This window comes from Vanessa cardui, chromosome 14 (assembly GCF_905220365.1).
Source record: "Vanessa cardui chromosome 14, ilVanCard2.1, whole genome shotgun sequence".
Classification (NCBI taxonomy): domain Eukaryota; kingdom Metazoa; phylum Arthropoda; class Insecta; order Lepidoptera; family Nymphalidae; genus Vanessa; species Vanessa cardui.
The window spans coordinates 8464084-8484089 of record NC_061136.1 but is presented as its reverse complement, the minus strand read 5'-3'; the positions used below and the strand labels follow the sequence as shown (position 1 = coordinate 8484089).

Here is a 20006-nt window from a genome sequence, read left to right as displayed (position 1 = left end):
TAAGGAAATATGTGATACAATGTTCCTTGAAGTGCGATTTAAATGTGATTACTGGGATTTTGTTTGTAATTAAAGTTGGTTATTTAAAAAAACTGACTTGGTAAGCGACTTCATAAACGGAACAGCCATCCCTGGAGACGGCGGCGTCGTCCAGCAGAGAGATGATCTCCGCCACCGCCGAGCACAGCACGGACGGGAACAGCGCCGACGCAACCTGCGTGTGGTGCGACCCGCGCACGCCCTCAGCCATCTCCTCATCGGCTGGCGCTGATGGGAAGCAGGAAGGTCTTTTAGTAAATATAATAACAAATGATTATAGGCTTATCTGAAATCGTCAAACATCCTAAAATAATTGAAGGAAAGCGGAATATTTCATAAGAATAGAAATCCTTTGATTGATATATTGATTTTAAATAATAATTTGAAGAATATGTAAAAGTGTTTTAGCTGGTAATTTGATTGATTGTAAGTTGCTACAAAAGTTATTAATTATCACTTTAAGAAGTATTCATCATTTCTCATATCACTAATGCATTACCAACTCTGAGGACCCAGTTATGATTATATACAACAAGGATATATCCCTTAGCTTACTTAATAAACTTACAACAACAACAACAATAACAGACTGTAAATTTCCCACTGCTGGGCTAAGGTCTCCTCTCAACCCGAGGTTTGGAACATATTCCACCATGCTGTTCCAATGCGGATTGTTAGAATACATATAGCAGAATTTCTATGAAATTAGACACATGCAGGTTTCTTCACGATGTTTTCCTTCACCACCGAGAACGAGATGATTTATAAACAGAAATTAAGCACATAAATATTTAGCGGTGTTTGTCTGGGTTTGAATCCGCAATAATCTGTTAAGATGCACGCGTTCTAACCACTGGGTCATCTCGGCTCGAATAAACTTAATGTACCTATTATACTTACGTACGTTGTAGCAAAAGCGGAATATTTCATAAGAATAAAAATAAAAACAATTCAAACCAAATTGATTGTAAGTTACCACAAAAGTTATTAATTGATACTTTAAGATGTATTCTACATTTCTCATATCACTAATGCACTACCAACCAGAGCCGTATTTAGGGGAGGGCAACCGGGGCAACTGCCCTGGGGCCTCCACATTAGTGGGGGCCACAGTTTTTAGCAAGTTAACAACTACCGAGATATAGTCAAATTATAATAATGTTATTATTTAATATTTTAAAAGTTACCGATACAAGTAAATAAATCATAGCTTACTGATTGAAATAAAAAAGTAATTAATTAATGATAATATAATTATTAGGTTGTTCACGCTTCTATTTGTCTAGGGCCCCCACTGCTTTGTGGCCTGGGGGCCTCCAGACCTTCAAATCCGACTCTGCTACCAACCCTGAGGACCTAGTTATGATTACATTCTACAGCAGTATATCCCTTAGCCTAAGGTACCATTATACTTACGTTCAACGTGATCATCTGCAGCGTGATCCAGGGCGGGTTCACGCGCGGCTTGACGAGTGATCGGTATAGTTGTTATGAGGAAACTTTCCCGTTCAGCTTTCTTCTTATCGTCTCGTTGTTGCAGCGCCTTTTTAATTGCTTCCGTTTGTTGCTTCTTTCGTGTTTTCGTTGCAGTGACCAGTGAACGCTAAACAAGACATAATACATATAATATATATTTTTTAAAACAAATGTCAAATTGATTTCAGATTCAAGTACAACTTTGAGAAACTTACGTGACGTTCCTGGTTTAAAGTCATTTCCATATCTTTATCTTTAACTTGCGGACTCCAGGGTGGATCTACCACTGCCAAAGATTCGATACCTATTTTCGGTGAAGGGAGAGTGAATTCGATACCCGGCGGCGGTACTTTAAATGTGACAGATGCGCCCTCCTCCATGCGTGGCCATACTTGATACCTTAATTTCCACATTACTTGGAATCGTAATATAGCGTTTATTCTGTAATAGATATTTTTTTCGTTTATATTGAAATACGTTAAAAGAAAACATCATAATGATGTGGGTTGAATTTGTAAGTTCTCTCAAAATCCGTATAAATTTAAATAGAATTGCTTCTTCAAACTAGTCATAGTCTCAGACTCTTGCAAAACAATTGGACTATGTTTTTAAGTGGTCTTAAGTCTTAACTTAAATACTTTTGGTATCTGTCTATATCTGTTTTGCTGCCTGAAGGACAAACATGGAAGCAGCCAAAAGTAGAAACTCCCTTCGGGATGTTTTTAATAAAGTACTAGTATAATTATGTTGCATCACAATATATCTACGAGAATGCTATATATATTCAAAGATAGAATCAGTGATAATGTCTGTATGTTTTTAACTTTGCCGTCTCGTAAATTCAAATCGTTTATAAAAAATAAATTGGTGAAAAAAGCGTATTATTCGATACAAGATTTTGTAGATGATAAAAAAGCGTGGAATTAATACCTGTTGACTTCCAGGCAGGACATATTAATTTAATAATTGTATTAACTTAAAAATTAACTAACATGACTGTATTTTGTTAAATGTTGAAAAAGAGTAACTACTGAGTTTTTTGACGGTTTAAATAAAACTAATTATAACGGATGAATCGCGTATATTAATTATTTTTAAACATCCCGACGTTTCGAGCACTTTGCAGTGTTCGTGGTCACGGGTAGACTAAGACTTAGTTTAAATTTATTTAAATGTGTAATAATCGCGAAAATTTAAGACAACATTATTTTTGACGGTTCCTCTCGGTAGAATCTACTTTACGAACCGGTGGTAGCTTCACTTAATTGTTAAATGACGATTCAAAAGTGCTTGTAAAAGCCCACTTGAATAAAGTATACTTTGATTTTGATTTTATGTTGCATCACAATATATCTACAAGAACGCTATGTATATTCAAAGAAAGAATCAGTGATAATGAGTGTATGAACAGGAGGAAGGATAAGCTGAGTATGGGAAGCGGCCTCACCTTACGGCGGGGTCGGCGTGCTTGAGGTGTCGGTGCATGAGGTGCGTGGCGTGCAGCGGCGCGCGCACGGCGGCCAGCACGAACAGCGCGGCTGCGCATGCGCTCAGCTCGCGGTCGGGCTCCAGCAGCAGGTGCCACGCCGCGCCCGCCGCCTCCGCGAACACATCCTCGCCCAGCGTCGTCGCGCCCTTCACCAGCGCCGCCAGAGGCGCGTGGTACGCGTCTCTCACCTGCGTTATGGCCGCACTGCTCAGTCAGACGCTCTCATACTCCAACGAGAGCAAACCGACACAACCAGTAAGATACATACAAGGACCGGACCGACGGCTTTACTTGCGGCACGCCACGGCTCAGTCCGACGCTCTCATACTCCGACGAGAGCAAACCCCACAACCAGTGACATACAGGCACTGGACCGACGGCTTTATTTATTTTATTTTATGGTATAGGTTGGCGGACGAGCATATGGTCCACCTGATGTTAAGTGGTCACCATCGCCCATAGACAATGATGCTGGAATATTAACTATTCCTTACATCGTCAATGTGCCACCAACCTTGGGAACTAAGATGTTATGTCCATTGTGCCTGTAGTTACACTGGCTCACTCAACCTTCAGACCGGAACACAACAATACTGAGTACTGTTATTTGGCGGTAGAATAACTGATGAGTGGGTGGTATCTACCCAGACGGGCTTGCACAAAGCCCTACCACCAAGTAAAGGCAGGGGACCTGGGGTTTGAACCCAGTACCTGTGGCTTTATATGAAGTCACTAAACCGACGAGGATGACAAACTACTAATACTAGTCATAATACTGAAAAAGCGTTTAACCAATTAGGCTAGTGAGTAGCGTATATGTCTTTCGAAATCTTCTCAATAGTATCTCTGAGCTACGAAGTTGACAGAGTTACATGTATGCATGTTATGTGCATATCTCTGATATCAAAGATTTACTTTCCATGGGATTATAAAAATGAGGAAAAATAGTATGTTTTAGAATTAGCAATGTAATTATGAAGTCTTTGAAAGCGGACGTGGTGGTTGAAATATATTATTTCAGGAATGTATACAGTAGTTATGATAAGAATTGCTCTAAATGTTACCTGGGTTTTTATATATTTCAAAATCGGAGGCGGTTCAGTGGGTGGATATGGCATAGTACCCGGTTTGTTGATCGGTATTGATTCATTGTGGGGAACCGTCTGCTCCACTCCTGCCGTACGGTAGGCTAGCCCTGCGCTTTCTAGCACTGACCGATCGATTCTGCAAAATTATATTCCATTATCACATCATACATACATAAATAAATATATGTATTTATATTAAAAACGAACCTATCGGTCGAATGTTCTGAAGATTTGCGTGTACGTCGTCCGCGTCTCGTCCCACCCGAGCCTTCCTCGTTGTTAGTTGTACTTATTTCTGGGCCGAATTTCTCTCCGTATATCTTAAAACAAATGATAAGTTTTAAACATGATGCGACTGAGGAATCATTTTTTTTAAATTAATTTTCCAAACAAACCTTTTGAACAGACTTCATGAGACGAACAGTCGATCTCATATTGCGACGAAAACAATAGGGGTGACAGAAATTTTGGTGGCAACATACGTAGTTAAAAGAATTCATGAATTTGACAATCACCTGTAAAATAAACACATTGGATATTTTTTTGTAATTTAATTCTAAAAATTACGAGAGCATATAAAATTGAAGTAGGGTTCATAAGAAACGATACGCTAACCTTCAGCCAAGGGAAACCTTTGTTAATGTCAGGGGGATCAGTGGAGTTACTATCGGGGCTGTCAGGCGGGTGGTCGTGGTCATCGGACAAAACTCCAGGACTCTCTTCGCCACCGCTGTCCATTTCGTTTGGCATTATCACTGTGCCTCCTAGTAACGCAACATTTAATATCATTAAACGAATAACTTGATTAATAAAATTATTTAACTATTATCTTTATTACCTGTTCCAGGATAAACTTCTGAGGTGTCACTCCTGTCAGAAAGGGACGAAACTTTTCTCCTGCTCTGTATCGAATCCGATCTTCTATTAACAACTGCAAATATTTTTTACTCAATAATACATTTTGCAGAAGCAACTTTGGCTTGTCAGATCTGACATCTCTTCAGTTCTTTTGAAACATATTTAATTACTAACAACTATTTTTTTTATTATCCTATTATTAACTCTCAATGTTTGTGTTGTTCTAGGTTAAGGATTAACAAGGAAATTAATACTACTATTCTTGACTTTAAAATTCAATTGAGTTTAGTGTCTCAACCGTACCGATCAATCTCATTCGTGTCTTCTCCATCCTACGTGACATTGCCGAAATAATCTGTGCCCTGCCGGCACAACTAAAAGCCATTAAACTAAGAATTGAATTGAACATATTTAATAAAACACTTACAATCATCACAGACTTCTCTCGCGTCTTTCTGCCGCAGTTTAATGGAGCGTCGCTTAAAAGACCCGTAGGCGGCATGTTGTTGCGTGTTCCGACGAGCAATACCTTTGCCTCGCGAGCCCAGGCGAGATTTTTTATCTTCACTGGTTGGAATAGCTTCAGGAAGCTGAACAGTTGATGCTTATATATTTCGTTTGAGAGAATGTGATTGCCAAAGTATTACGTTGATTATTATTTAAACATCTTTTCTCCCAAAATTGTATTATTTGCACTTTATCTCATTAACAAAAAAGTATTTTCTTTAAAAGTCACATCAATTTTACAATATTCGAAATTTATGTTTTAGAATAAATAAGCAAAAAATATTTACAGAATTATTTTAAATATTAATTATATTATGTGATTCTTACCGTGACGCTGCTACCCCCTGATACGTTTTCTGGTTCATGAAGAACGAATGATATCTTTCTCTCCGTTTCCGCTCCAGCTATTGATTGCAAGCTTTGAGCGGATGCTTGGGAGTGCCCCATACTCGATAGTGCCATACTCCATCGTCTATTAGCCTCCCTACAATACATGAGCAAACTTAGAAGATGTCGTTAAGATTACGAGATGCATTTATTTAGCATGAAAATTTCTTCTATCTATTTGGATCAATTAGTATGTCATTTTTGTGTTATTTTTGAATTTCGGCATGCCAATGTAGCAAAGCGAAATACTTCTAAGTTTGTCTAAACTATATTATTTCACTTGTCCTATTATGTTTAGTGATGTCCTTTTAATAATTAGATTATTTTTACCTACCTTTTAATAATTATTAGTATTCATTGCTTCAGAACATACCATGCTTTTTAGGTTTGGGCGTCACAATTTTTTTTATTGTTATCATTTTTATTTAATTATTTTGATCAATTGGCTCAACACGGAAAGGCAGATTTCTAAGTTGGAATTTACTATAATTTCATAAATAAAGTTATGAATAATAATAAATTCAACCAACACATCTGCTTTTGCCGCAGGACCCTTTGCTAGAGATGTGAAAGCGAAAATCCTACGATACTCTAAGAATTTCATTGCTATGTGAAGTCTTACGGTTCGAATATGGTATACCGTGTTAGTACTAAATGTATTTACAAACTATGTGCATGCACATATTGTGCTGTAAGTCATGCATTATTCCTTTAGATCACATACTCGACTGGCATTAATGTGTGTTGACTGCTAAGAGCCCTGTTAAAATGAAAAGTTTGATCACAAATATGCACTCTTTAATCTTTACTAATGTACGAAACATAATTAACTCACTTATTATTACACAATAAACGTCTCCGCTTTTGCATCCACCTTCGCAAAACATAATAACAAAAATAATCATTGACACAACGAAGACATATGGCAACTACTTACCAAAAGAAAACAAAATGATAAGAACGTGCAAAAATCGTACCTGTAGACTCGGTCCCAAGGTCCTCTTTCCTTTAACGAAGACCGACAGGACTTGGGTAAGTTTTGATAGGTTTCTCGGAGAAATGCTGTGATTTCGAATAATAGCATGCAGGCGACTAATCTTAGAGCACGGGGACATTCAGCGCCAATAGTTTTTCCAGGAAGCCGTATACTAGCTGTGGTTAACACAAATATGAAATTGATCGCTAGCTACTTTGTTTTTTTTTTTTTATTTATGCAATATCAATAGTACGTCTGTTTATGAAAGAATGTATTATACCTTCGTCTAAGAAATCTTCTTCCTCGTCTTGTTGCAAAAGCTCTCGTTGGCCATCCGGATCATTAACGAGGTTAACGACGGTATCAATGTGCTTTCTATCCTCGTTTAACATGTCTTCCAATCTATTTCCAATTGCCTGAATACAAATTAAATAATAATTATTACTTTGTTTTATGGCGGACGAGCATATGGGCCACCTGATGGTAAGTGGTCACCATCGCCCATAGACAATGACGTTGTAAGAAATATTAACTATTTACATCGTTAATGTGCCACCAACCTTGGGAACTAAGATGTTATGTCCATTGTGCCTGTAGTTACACTGGCTCACTCACCCTTCAGACCGGAACACAACAATACTGAGTACTGTTATTTGGCGGTAGAATAACTGTTGAGTGGGTGGTACCTACCCAGACGGGCTTGCACAAAGCCCTACCACCAAGTAAATTTGTAAGTATATTGTAAAAGTAAAATAAAGTTTGATGTTGAAGGATACTTCTCTAATTAATGTATACTAATAGTAGATTTTACGTGTACAAAAATCAAAGACATTATCCGTATAGAAAAATTGCGATTACTTTTATAGTAATAAATATTGTTGTCAACTGATATATTGCTGACTCTTGTCAACTATTAAATATTCCAAAGGATGTTTGTATACTTACTTCTGCCCATTGATAAAAAAGCTTTCCGGCCAACCGTTGTCTTCTTAATTGTAAAGGACCCGAAGATACTGCAAAATAATTGACCCAAAGATTTTAACAATGCAGACTCACACATGTACATATATAATGAATATAATTATCACTTACACGGATTTTTCGCCATATTTGATTTGAGCCAATAGGGCCATTGTCCTTTGTTGCAGTTATGTACCAAATGAGCACATTCTAGAAGCATAGCAGCTCGTCCGACGACAACTGTGTGTGGCTGAAATATTTGAATTGACAAACAATTTACTTCTATTAAAACACAGATGATTAGATATATTTTTTGAATGTTTACATTAAGTAGATATGTATTTTTTAAGTATACCAGGATAATCATGAGTCGAGACGGCCCAGTGGTTAGAACGCGTGCATCTTAACCGATGATTGCGGGTTCAAACCCAAGCAAGCACCGCTGATTCATGTGCTTAATTTGTCTTTATAATTCATCTCGTGCTCAGCGGTGAAGGAAAACATCGTGAGGAAACCTGCATGTGACAAATTTCATAGAAATTCTGCCACATGTGCATTCCACCAACCCGCATTGGAACAGCGTGGTGGAATATGTTCCAAACCTTCTCCTCGAAGGGAGAGGAGGCCTTTAGCCCAGCAGTGGGAATTTACAGGCTGTTGTTGTTGTTGTTCTGGTTGGATAATCATTAATTTTAAGATATTTACAGCGTTATAAATAAAGTGTATGTAAAAAAGTATATTCTCACTAAATCTAATAAAGCAGCCATAAATAATGCATCTGGAGTGGCTCCGGGTTGCGTTGCGTCAAGAATGAAACTGAATCTCGCAAGACCAGCATATAATGGCGCAGCTGCAACTAATCTTCGTCTTTTTAATACAACTACTTCCGATTCTCCACCACCAGAACCACCCTCAGCGGATCCCCGACGAGACATATCTGAAAATATTAATTATGAATAAAAATGTTATTACACTTTTTTATTAGATTATTATTTATATAAAATAAATAAATATGAGACAACATCACATACATTACTCTGATCCCAATGTAAGTAGCTGTTGTGTTATGGAAAATCAGAAGTAACGAAGGTACCACAAACACCCAGACCCAAGACAACATAGAAAACTTATGGTAATCTACATCGACTCGGCCGGGAATCGAACCCGGGACCTCAGAGTGGCGTACCCATGAAAACCGGTGTACACACCACTCGACCACGGAGGTCGTCAAAGACGTCATTTTATATTTTTATAATATAATTTAATAAGTAGGACTTACACCCTCCTGTAGTTTCCTCTATGCTTCCGTCTCTTTTCTTTCCCATTTTTCTCAGACCAAATCTATTCAATCTATCTTCAACCCTTTTTCTTGCCCTGGAAGGTTCAAAATTGTTAGTTGGTTTTAATTTTTAGTATTATATGATAGATTTAAACGCAATACCTGTTAAGTGTATAACCAACTCGTCGCTTGACATGTACCGGTCGCGACACGTGTATCGGTTGCGTGTGAAACGGCCTCGCCAAGGACGCCATGCTACCGGATATTGGAAGCGACTCGCCGGAACCGCACCCGTTTCGCACTAGATTCTGTGGCTGAGGTTTTTGGCGAAACCAATTAACTGTTACAATAGAAGAGACGCAAACACTTTAGATTCCAAAATTTGTTTAGAAGATAATTTCATATAATGTAAAATTTTGGAAATTTATTTGAGGACAACATGACAATTTGATACTAAATGTTATATAAATAATATAAAAAAGTTCTCATTTACTTTATTATTTACGATTTCACACTCGCTCAAGTTAATTATCTCACCTATGCCACTGATATGAAATTTGGAAGGAATGGATTTTGAATGAGATATCTTGCGATGTGGCGTTATGTCGACGGACGACGCAGACGGGATCGTTCGCTCGGATTGTCGAGGCGTCAGTTGGTATCTACGGGTTCGAACCGACAGAGGCGATTGGCTGGCTGATTCATCACCCGCTTCAGTTTCTAGAAGGCTCTAGAATGACAAAATGTTATTTAAGTCACTTAAAGGAAAGTAATAGCTGTCAATTTCTGAGTCTAGGCGTCTTATTTTATTAGGAGAATGGTTGAAGTCTATTGCAGTCCTGTATTTGGGACTGCAGTTTTCGATTGAAATTCACGTGTTCTATCGACTGGCCAATATCATGCTGGATGGAGTTACTTGCTTACTTTGTACTTAATGTGTTTTACAGACTACTAAAGTTCTAATTATAAATTTTTATTACATGTGCACCAGTTGAAGAAGTGCTTCTCTTTTTGAAGGTAAACTTTTTATGGCTTCTATCATCCGCCGCACAACCGGAATCAGCGCCAGTGTCTGAACCACGTTCGTCATCAGCCATTCTAGGAATGTGCCTAATAAAGATAAGATTTTTTATTTATTATATTTGGTCTGAATGATTAATTTTAAATGTCTTACGGAGGAGTTAATAAATTACAAAAATAATAATATAAAAATTGGTAGTTATCTGTGTTGCGAATGGTTGATATTCATTTATTTTTTTGCGAAGAAGAACAACCGGTTTTAACGTGCTACTCTATGGCTTACTTTTAATAGGCTATTTGAAAATGCGAAAAATAAATTGTGAATTATTGTAATCAGTGTATATTATGAGTTTAAAAATGGTTATTTACTAACGAAACTTGAAAATAATACTTAATTTATTCAAAAATCAATAAAAAAAATGCATTTTTTCAAACATTTGTCAAGTGACACAAAACGCTCCTGATTGGCCGGGCTTATGATGAAGTCACTTTCTTGTAAACCTTGCTTTTCTACTATATGTACCACAGATTAAAATACAGCAAAGTAACGTCACCGACCCCATTGCAGCGCCATATTGTCCAAGTAGCGTTATCGCGCGTTATTTAAATATGGAATTTTTAATATGATATTTTTCGGCAAATATGTACTCTACTAAATAATATAAAATGGATTTTAAAAACCAGTCAAATAGCCTATTATTGGCACAATGTTAAATGTAAAAAAATCATGTATATATATAGTTTACCTGATAACTCTCGTGGTCTGCATGTTGGAGTCTTTCGCTTGCGTGCCCGGCCTCTCCGCCGTGTCTAACAAGGCACTAAAGGCCACGGCGCGGAACTCTCCCCCGTGAGCCTCTCGTACGTAGCTCAGCAAAAGACGCACCTCCGCGTATAAAGCCTGAAGATGAGGAATACAACTTATAGTGCGACTGATTAGTTTTGATCTAGGTGTCAGTGCAATTAAATTTTAAACATGACATTGTGCCCACGTATTATCTTTCATTAATGTATGCAAATATCGATGTCCATAATGGCACCTAGAAACAAGTCGATATTCGATATGCTACGTTGTTAATTAATACATTATTGTAATGTCGTCGTAACAATTAAATATTGTAAATTATATTACAATACATATATCTATACTCAATTGCCTTTCATTACATCATCCACTAGACATATAAGGCAAAACATTAATACGTAAATACAATTCTAAACATTCAAGTTTGTTTTTGTTTATGTATTGAGTTATACTAACCGAGTTATCGAGTAGTTTTAATTCTTTATGCATCATGGCAAATCTTGTAACTAGAACTCGAAACGTTGTTTCCACTATGAAGTTCTCTATGGCTCTGTTTGCATTGGGCCCTTGTCCCGCTCCGAAATTCGTTGCATAACCCGTCTGTAGATGGCTCATTTCTGGCGATTTTGCGAAATTTCGTTTTTGCTGATCTGAAATACGATAATTTTATTTATAAGTATAAAATATTTAGTGGCAAATAAATACCTATAAAATGCAAGGGCTTACTCATAGGTGATACCATGGTCGCAGGTTCAGTACAATAGCCGAGAGTTGAATGTAAATTATCTAAAACCTCTCTGATCGGTGAGAATTTGGTCATTTCCTTGAGTCGCAAAGTGAATTTAGTCACAGACGCAGAACGCAGCTGACGGAGCGAATTTCTCGATTGCACCCGGAGGCATTCGGCTTGAGGGCCTCGCAAGGCCGTTGTACAGCCATGAGAACAGCCTAATTGACGTAGTAATCTAAAATATAAATAATTTACGTTAAATAGTTTTATCAGCGGTGCTTGCCTGGGTTTGAACCCGCAACCATCGGTTAAGATGCACGCGTTCTAACCTCTGGGCCATCTCTGCTCACAGAGCAGAGCAGCCCAGAAGTTAGAAGGCTCACAGAGCAGAGCAGCCCAGAAGTTAGAACGCGTGCATCTTAACCGATGGTTGCGGGTTCAAACCCAGGCAAGCACCGCTGATTCATGTGCTTAATTTGTCTTTATAATTCATCTCGTGCTCAGCGGTGAAGGAAAACATCGTGAGGAAACCTGCATGTGACAAATTTCATAGAAATTATGCCACATGTGTATTCCACCAACCCGCATTGGAACAGCGTGGTGGAATATGTTCCGAACCTTCTCCTTAAAGGGAGAGGAGGCCTTTAGCCCAGCAGTGGGAATTTACAGGCTGTTGTTGATTGATTGATTGATTGAAATAGTTTTATAGGCATCATCAATGATATTCTAATAAACAGATATGTTATACCCATACTAAACAACAGAAAAAAGTGTTCCGCGCCGGGGACCGTTTATTTTACATTCCGTTACAAGTAAAAAGGATAGCTTGATAAAAACAATAAGTGAAAAGGATAACTAGATGTTTTAATTACGCAAAACGTATTACTACATAATTATGATGTATTATAATGTATTACTGGCATATGATGAAAACGACTAAAGGCAAACGTCCCAATTGGGACGTTTTATAGTCTTCACTTTTTGCGCGTTAATGACATATCTGTTTACTAGAACATCATTGGGCATCATAAGATATTTTGTATCATCAATTTTTTTCTAAGTCTAACCTTAGAATAATGTACATGAGCATATAGTACGGACAATCAAAATGTTCTTCTTCTTTAGTTTTTTCTTTATTTTCACCGGCTTCAACGTTTGTCGAATCTTGGCTTTGAGCGCAGGGAATACCAGAATCTCTTTCCTGAAATTCAAAAAGCAAGTATATGACCGATTATTAGAAATATGCATTGTATATGTATGTAGACAAGGAAATATAAATACCTTGCTTTCCTTTTCTTTTTGAAAATCTGCCAAAGGATCGACTGTTTCCGGTTGGGGATCTTGCTCTTTATCAGATTGCCAATTTTTATGAACCCCAATTTCCATTAGTGTATCCACTAAGTTAAGCATCACTTCCATAACTCTCATTGTTATGTAAAAACTATCCATAGTTGACACGGAGTATACGGCCTGTAACGCAATAAAGAAAAATTGTTCCAATACTCAAAATTACAGATCAATTTCTTTTTATTTTTGCGGTAAAAGAGTTCTAATGAAACATTAAAAATAACTTCTAAAAGCAAAGGTTAGTTGACAATATTAATTGCGGATTATTTAATTTGATAAACCATTTAAAAGAGGTCTCAATTGAGGAGTTTTTATTGAACTTTTTGAGATTAATTACTTACTTTAAGCACAACTTGGAAATCAATATCGCCGTCTTTTGTTATATAATGTAGCGATCCAGCCGCTTCTTGTATTTCTTCTACAATATAAGTGATGTTGGAATCGGTCTGTGATCGTGTCAAGCTCGGCTTGCGTTCTGGAGTCGGTATGTGTTGAGACCCTTGCATGCTCACTGAGTCCATTTGTGATTCAAGCGAACCCTGTAAATGTGCATTTAATATAAAATATTACAAATATTTGAGAAAAAAGCAGTCGAGATGGCCCAGTGGTTAGAACGCATGCATCTTAACCGATGATTGCACGTTAAACCCAGGCAAGCACCGCTGATTCATGTGCTTAATTTGTCTATATAATTCATCTCGTGCTCAGCGGTGAAGGAAAACATCGTGAGGAAACCTGCATGTGACAAATTTCATAGAAATTCTGCCACATGTGTATTCCACCAACCCGCATTGGAACAGCGTGGTGGAATATGTTCCAAAACTTCTCCTCAAAGGGAGCCTTTAGCCCAGCAGTGGGAATTTACAGGCTGTTGTTGTTGTTATTACAAATGCTCACTTGTCTTGTTTTGGAGAGGTAGTCAGGTGACGGCGTCGGGGTGTGCTCTGTAACCGTAATGATGGGGTTCTTTTTCTTTTGCATATTGGATGGCTTGATAACCGTCGTGCCTTGCGCACGTTCCGTCTTGATCTCACCAATATATCTGCAAAGTATATTCAATTTATTTTTCTAACACATACGATTGTTCTATTTCTACTTATAAGGCAAAAACATCCCAGATATCATATTCTATTTTCAAAATGTATAAGTCTACTGGTGATGGTGCAGGTTCAAAGTATTACAATGAATTTTTTTAGTACGTAGTTCATTTTCATATGTGCTAATTGAGATGGTGTGCGTACAATCATTTAATAACTTAAGTACCATCATCAAATATTTTTTTATTCGACCAGCAATCTTTGCCTACGTATCATGCATTTCAAAAATTATCATCTTAGTAACACGCTACAAGCCATGATATATATGTTGTTATTAAAGTATTAACAAACTTGAAAGCCCGAATTTCAAACTCCAAAAAGCTTTAAATGACAAACTTCAAATGTGATGATGATGTTGATAAAATAGCATATGTAACTTATCTTAAATGTATATTAACTATTACTTCTCAAGCTAAGCCTTTACTTTTGACACTAACTTATTTTTTGCAAATTTCTATACTTTAAAACAATCACAATCTACGCTGCTATGAAACCGACTCTGTTTTGATATCTATCACGTGACCGTGTATCTATTTATCGAATAACTAATGAAGCTTCTACTTGTAAACTCCTGTCATACGTTTTCTTAAAACTTACCCATTGGATGCTAGCTCGTCTATCAGACAGCTAGCGACCACATCGTTCGTCCGTTATAATATTGTACAGGATTAAGCGTAAGGAACACGGGAGAAAGAGAAAAATACATTTTAAAAAAGAAAATTCATTAAATAATATTATAATATGTGTGAGAAAGAAAACATGCTGTGCTGTGATCGAGAGAGTTGTATATGGTAAGATAGAGATGAATTCACAAATAAAATACTAGTATTTTGAACATAATAGTGGGCGCATTCTAGAAAATTTGATTTCGTTAGCCATGGAATATAGATAGAACTTATAACGAAATATCCTAAAAATCTAAACCTATGAAGCTAAGCTTCTAAAAGTAGATATCAGTTGTTCAGTTCTTAGTATATATTTTCAAATGCGTTGTTATTGAATAAAAATTACCTACAACTACAAAAAAAAAAAATAGAATGTTAGAAAATTATGATGTGTTTATTTACTTTGATAGGTCTTACCTGAGACTTGGCATACTTTTTCCTTTGATGAGATTACATTGGAGCAAGTCCCCTGTCAGCCGCGGGGCCAGAGGTGGGAAATTGCTTGCGAGCGCCGAATTCGGTCTGTCGTCCGCGTTATCTAAACTTCTGTGATACTCCTAAAATTATATTTTTTACTCCAGATTGCTGTAAGGAGTACACACTACAATATAAATAGCTAGGAAAAAAATATCTACAGATATCATTCTTACTGCTGTATGAAAACTAAATTTGTGGTCATCGTGACCAATTTTCTCCAATGCTTTTTCTGATTTGGACAGTAATTTAGTTTCGACAAAAGCTTTCAAATCGGCCATTTTCATTTTTCGTTTAACTTTCTCGCTGGCCCTTCTCGACATGACGTTGTCTTCCTCTGACTTGGTTATGTTCGTGAACGGAACCTCTGCTATCGGTGACACGTCTTTTGACTCTGGAACCTCCATGAAGTTCTTCAACGAATCCCGCTCTTTGATTTCCGGGCTCTGATATATCGATACTTCTATTTTAGGTATTGGCAGAGAATTGCTTCGTTTTCGGATTTGAGTTTGTTTGGATATATCGTCACAAATATCACGCAATCTGAAAAATTGTTCGAGTATTTTTTAACGTGCTGTTAATTGTAGAGTTAATTGAATCTTTGGTTATACGATTATTATCGATAAACTGACCTGTTGTATAGATAATGTAGCGCCCAGTAAACACCTTCTTCTTGCCACTGAGATGCAAAGAGACATCGCATGGTAGCCACGTCGAGGAAAGTTGCCGCAGATACCTTGAAATATATTCATTGGTAATGCACAACAAATTATCTTTACCAATATCAAATTACCGATTTATTTCGTCACAAAGGCGCGCCCTTCCACTTTAAAATTATTTAATAAATTAAACTTGACTTGTTTTTTATTGCTGGCTGTACATTTAATCATTACACGCACACTAGAATAGCTTGACGCACACGAGCCGCACTCGTACTAATGTACGCCGATAATTTAGTGAATAAATTTATAAGACATCATTTCCAAACTGTAAAGCTACTAGGGTTACTAGAATGACGAACAGATTTGTACACCAAATCTATTAGGCCTTGTAATTTTCAATTATTGTAAGCAAGATTCATCATAAACCTACTTACATGTTGTATTTGTTTGATACTAGTTCCCTTTTCTATCGACGTCGGAGTGCTTTTAACACCCGGCTGACCTCCGCTGTCAGACAACGACTCCTTATCTGATGAGCTGAAAATGATTATATAAATGTCTCAAAGCAAAATTAATACTATAATTAATAATGTATAATAAGTAATACATAACGCGTTCGAAAGTATATTTACTAATGTTGGTATTTTTGTGAAGGTTCTGTATATTAATGGAAAGGGTAGACGTAGAGTTTACGTGAGGTTGCTCACCACCTACCATAGACATAGGCGCGAGAAATATTAACCATTGTTAACATTGCCAATGTGCCATCAACCTTAAGCTTAAGAGAATAAGATTCTAAGTCCCTTGTTCCTGTAACTACACTTGGTTGCTTACGTTTAAACTCTATCGGGATACTCTCTTATGATAATGAGGAAGTCATATAATATACCTCATTTTAGTGATTTGCGGTAAGGGCTTGATCCCTGGTAAGGTAGGCTTCGTGGAGTCCGTTCTGCGTACTTGAAATATGCTCGGGTCAGCTGCATACACCGTATAAGCACCTTTATTTGCTCCACTAAAATTTTGTTCAGACGGTAGGCGATAAATAAACTGGAAATGAATAATATACTTTAAACCTTAACAGATCTGTAAAAAATATTTTACGATATTTAATTAAAATGATTCCGTTTTGAGAAGGAACTTTTTAAAAACGATACTTATACATAACAGTTTTTGAATTATAATTTTACGTCATTAAATTAAAAATCTCAAAAATAAAATGTAGATTCTACCAAGAAGAACACGCAAGAAACTCTTTGGACAAATATTGGGAAGTAGAAGATTATACGTCTCCACGTTTATTCTTCTGATTAGCATGATTTACATTTATTATTATATTGTATGTATATATATTGTTTGTTGTACTTTAAAAAAATACGAAAATTTTAAATAAAAATAAAGCGTACCTAACACTAGACTTTACTGGACCTAACTTAGACCAAACGATTTAGTTAATTATTATCATTTCGCAATACCTCTCACGAGATATTAAATGCATACTTGAAGATTTAATCTATATTCTTTTCCTTTTCTTTATATATATAAAAAAATATTGGACTACATTACTCTGTTTCAATGTAAGGCTAAGGCACTTTTGTTATGGAAAATCAGAAGAAAAGGCGGTACCACAAGCATCCCAACCCAAGACAACGTAGAAAATTAATGGACTTTTTCTACATCGATTCAGCCCTGGAATCATACCCGGGACCTCGGGGTGGCTTACCCATGAAAACAGGTGTACACACCACTAGACCATGGAGGTCGTCAAAGTATTAACAATATTAATATAATAAATGTGAAAGTAACTCTGTCTGTGTGTCTGTTTGTCCCTCTTTCACGACCAAAGCGCTATACCGAAGTTGATGAAATTTGGTATGAAGCAAACTTGAACTTGAACCAAGAAAGGACGTAGGCTACGTTTTTGCCTGACACATGACGAGCGAAGTTGAAGGCGGCTACTGGTATATAATATTTATTACCAGAGATATTCACTTTACTTCTATTATATAAGAATTTGTTGACATAGACACCTTCATGGCAGCTATTATATTTTGTATAACTGCTTTTTGCAGAATTGCGAAATAAGACTAGGGCATTTGGAGAAAAATGTGGTTGGTGTTCTGGGGTAATCTATCGGTAGCTACTAGAAAGTACTATCGGTAACTTTGCCAATAAATTTATAGTGTTTATTTTTAGACGGTACTTGGCTGGTGTTTTTTGTTTGTTATATTTATTATGAATTTTTAATGACGAATTTATTTCTAATCTATTTAAAACTCGTTAAGATTCGAGTTTCAAATACATCTGATTATTATTATTGTTATTTTTGTTAAGGAATCTGAGAAGACTTGGTTTCAAAAGGATGCCAATGATTCCAAAATCAGGTATATACCACATGTTCCTCTTCTGTACTGGAGCTCTCCTCTGGAATAGTCTCTGGAAAAATTGTATCCTTGGGTGATGAGAGCCACGGTTCTTCCTCGGTACTGGCTTGTTTTGAAGGAGCTTCTGATTGTGACATTGATATGTTCTGACTAGGAGGGCTCCCATTAACAGCACTTTCTTCTTTTGAAAATTTTCCTAAAAATTAATGATTCGTGAGCATAGAGTAAAAATGCTAAATAGAGTAAAAAGGTTACATGCATTTTAACATTAATTAATTGAAAACTATTCATAGTTATTTTAATATATCCCATTAAAGATAATTCAAAAATTATTTATTAAGCATTGTTTTAGTTATAATTAATTGATTTATTTAAAATATTATATTTATACATATTTAACGTTAGATTAATTATAGAAGATATATATAAAGGGTTTGTTTAGGTTTTTATGGTTTAGGTTTTTGTGTTTTTAAGGCACATAAAATCTTAAACCTATTTAATTCTTAAATACATACGGCCCATAAAGACATCACCATGTTGGTTTCTTTTCGAGTATTTTCCTCCGAGAGGCTTAGGTTTGGGTTTGACAAGTGTTGTGAAACAAGCTGAATCAGGATGCCTAAATTCCCACATCGCTTGCCATAACTTCAAGCCATTTTCCAATCGGTAGTTGTTTGTGAAATCTGATTCTTTGAGGTGATGTGATATAGGGGCAAATAGGAAAACAAAAAGCTGAAATAATAAAGAATGTTTTGAATAAATCAGCTTATTTTAAAGAATATGCCATAAAAAGTTATATTCATTTGCCTATATATAATTCTGCTCTAATATAAGGAAAAATATTTGAGAATGTGTTTTCTTAAAAAATAATATTTATAATATTAAAAGGTATCACATTACTAAAACTTATCACTTACAGTCATAGTAGGTACAGAGAATAAATAATGGAAGGGATTGGAATAGTATTTTCCATTTTCATAGTCATTGTCAGCACATTCATCGGAAGCATCAAGTAATATCCAATGTAGGGTGTACAAAAGTTTTGTTTCCACATTTCCGAGGGTCTGCATATTGTCTTTCACTCTGTAATTATCAACCAAAGCTGTACATGTATAGAAAAGTGATTTAAGAATAAACTTTGAATTACTACATGCTGGAATATTTAGATATTTCAATGTTTCAAGACATAGTAAATGATATATGTAAATTTATGTTTCTAGTTACTGTAATTTGATATAATAATATTTAAGACCACCTGTTGTGTAAAAGTCCAGCTAAAGCATGCATTACATGAGGTAGTGCAGCTTGTATTAGCCTCCATCGTGGAATAGCTTCTATAGCATCAATGAGGTTGTTTGATAGTCCAAATCGGAGGTTTTGTACCAACACTTTTTCAAATGACTGAAAATATATTTTTTTTTCAGTTAGCTTCTGGTGAATTACAGAGTCAATAACAAATTCTAAGTCGTAATTAAATTGTATAAATGGCCATAGGTATAGTAGTTTTATAACAAATAATATAGTACAGTTTTATGTTGAAGTAAAAAAACTATAATCTATTCCGCTTAAATACTGAATAATTTTTAATTATGTTAATAGTCCACAAGTTCTCCCCATTTAGGTGTGTGTTTTACATGTTCGTTACTGAAATATACACACAATTAATAATTAATTAATTAAAAATAAGTTGATGTAAAATTTTGTTTGTTTTACCTTACAGGCCTCTTTGAGTTCCTGCGTCAGAATGCAGTGAAAAAGTTTCA

General features: G+C 36.2%; 1 protein-coding gene across 1 annotated transcript in view; it reads right to left on the bottom strand.

The window, feature by feature from the left end:
* The window catches only part of LOC124535191 (protein unc-80 homolog), a 36893-nt gene that overhangs the window by 15394 nt on the left and 1493 nt on the right, over positions 1-20006 (bottom strand). Inside the window, exons 4-43 of the mRNA XM_047111292.1 lie at positions 19957-19977; positions 19499-19644; positions 19161-19326; positions 18759-18975; positions 18252-18439; positions 16749-16909; positions 16294-16396; positions 15830-15933; positions 15359-15740; positions 15141-15280; positions 14656-14685; positions 13859-14003; positions 13303-13500; positions 12896-13084; positions 12682-12815; positions 11611-11849; positions 11341-11534; positions 10826-10980; positions 10040-10169; positions 9597-9789; positions 9222-9399; positions 9060-9154; positions 8527-8717; positions 7913-8030; positions 7766-7833; positions 7101-7236; positions 6822-6996; positions 6680-6718; positions 6569-6604; positions 5785-5941; positions 5378-5540; positions 4931-5023; positions 4708-4856; positions 4488-4607; positions 4300-4412; positions 4069-4228; positions 2963-3192; positions 1731-1956; positions 1456-1642; positions 98-267 (exon numbers count right to left, since the gene is read on the bottom strand). Of these exons, the coding sequence (XP_046967248.1) occupies positions 98-267; positions 1456-1642; positions 1731-1956; positions 2963-3192; positions 4069-4228; positions 4300-4412; positions 4488-4607; positions 4708-4856; positions 4931-5023; positions 5378-5540; positions 5785-5941; positions 6569-6604; positions 6680-6718; positions 6822-6996; positions 7101-7236; positions 7766-7833; positions 7913-8030; positions 8527-8717; positions 9060-9154; positions 9222-9399; positions 9597-9789; positions 10040-10169; positions 10826-10980; positions 11341-11534; positions 11611-11849; positions 12682-12815; positions 12896-13084; positions 13303-13500; positions 13859-14003; positions 14656-14685; positions 15141-15280; positions 15359-15740; positions 15830-15933; positions 16294-16396; positions 16749-16909; positions 18252-18439; positions 18759-18975; positions 19161-19326; positions 19499-19644; positions 19957-19977 (6039 nt within the window). The remainder of the gene's footprint in view (positions 1-97; positions 268-1455; positions 1643-1730; positions 1957-2962; positions 3193-4068; positions 4229-4299; positions 4413-4487; positions 4608-4707; positions 4857-4930; positions 5024-5377; positions 5541-5784; positions 5942-6568; positions 6605-6679; positions 6719-6821; positions 6997-7100; positions 7237-7765; positions 7834-7912; positions 8031-8526; positions 8718-9059; positions 9155-9221; positions 9400-9596; positions 9790-10039; positions 10170-10825; positions 10981-11340; positions 11535-11610; positions 11850-12681; positions 12816-12895; positions 13085-13302; positions 13501-13858; positions 14004-14655; positions 14686-15140; positions 15281-15358; positions 15741-15829; positions 15934-16293; positions 16397-16748; positions 16910-18251; positions 18440-18758; positions 18976-19160; positions 19327-19498; positions 19645-19956; positions 19978-20006) is intronic.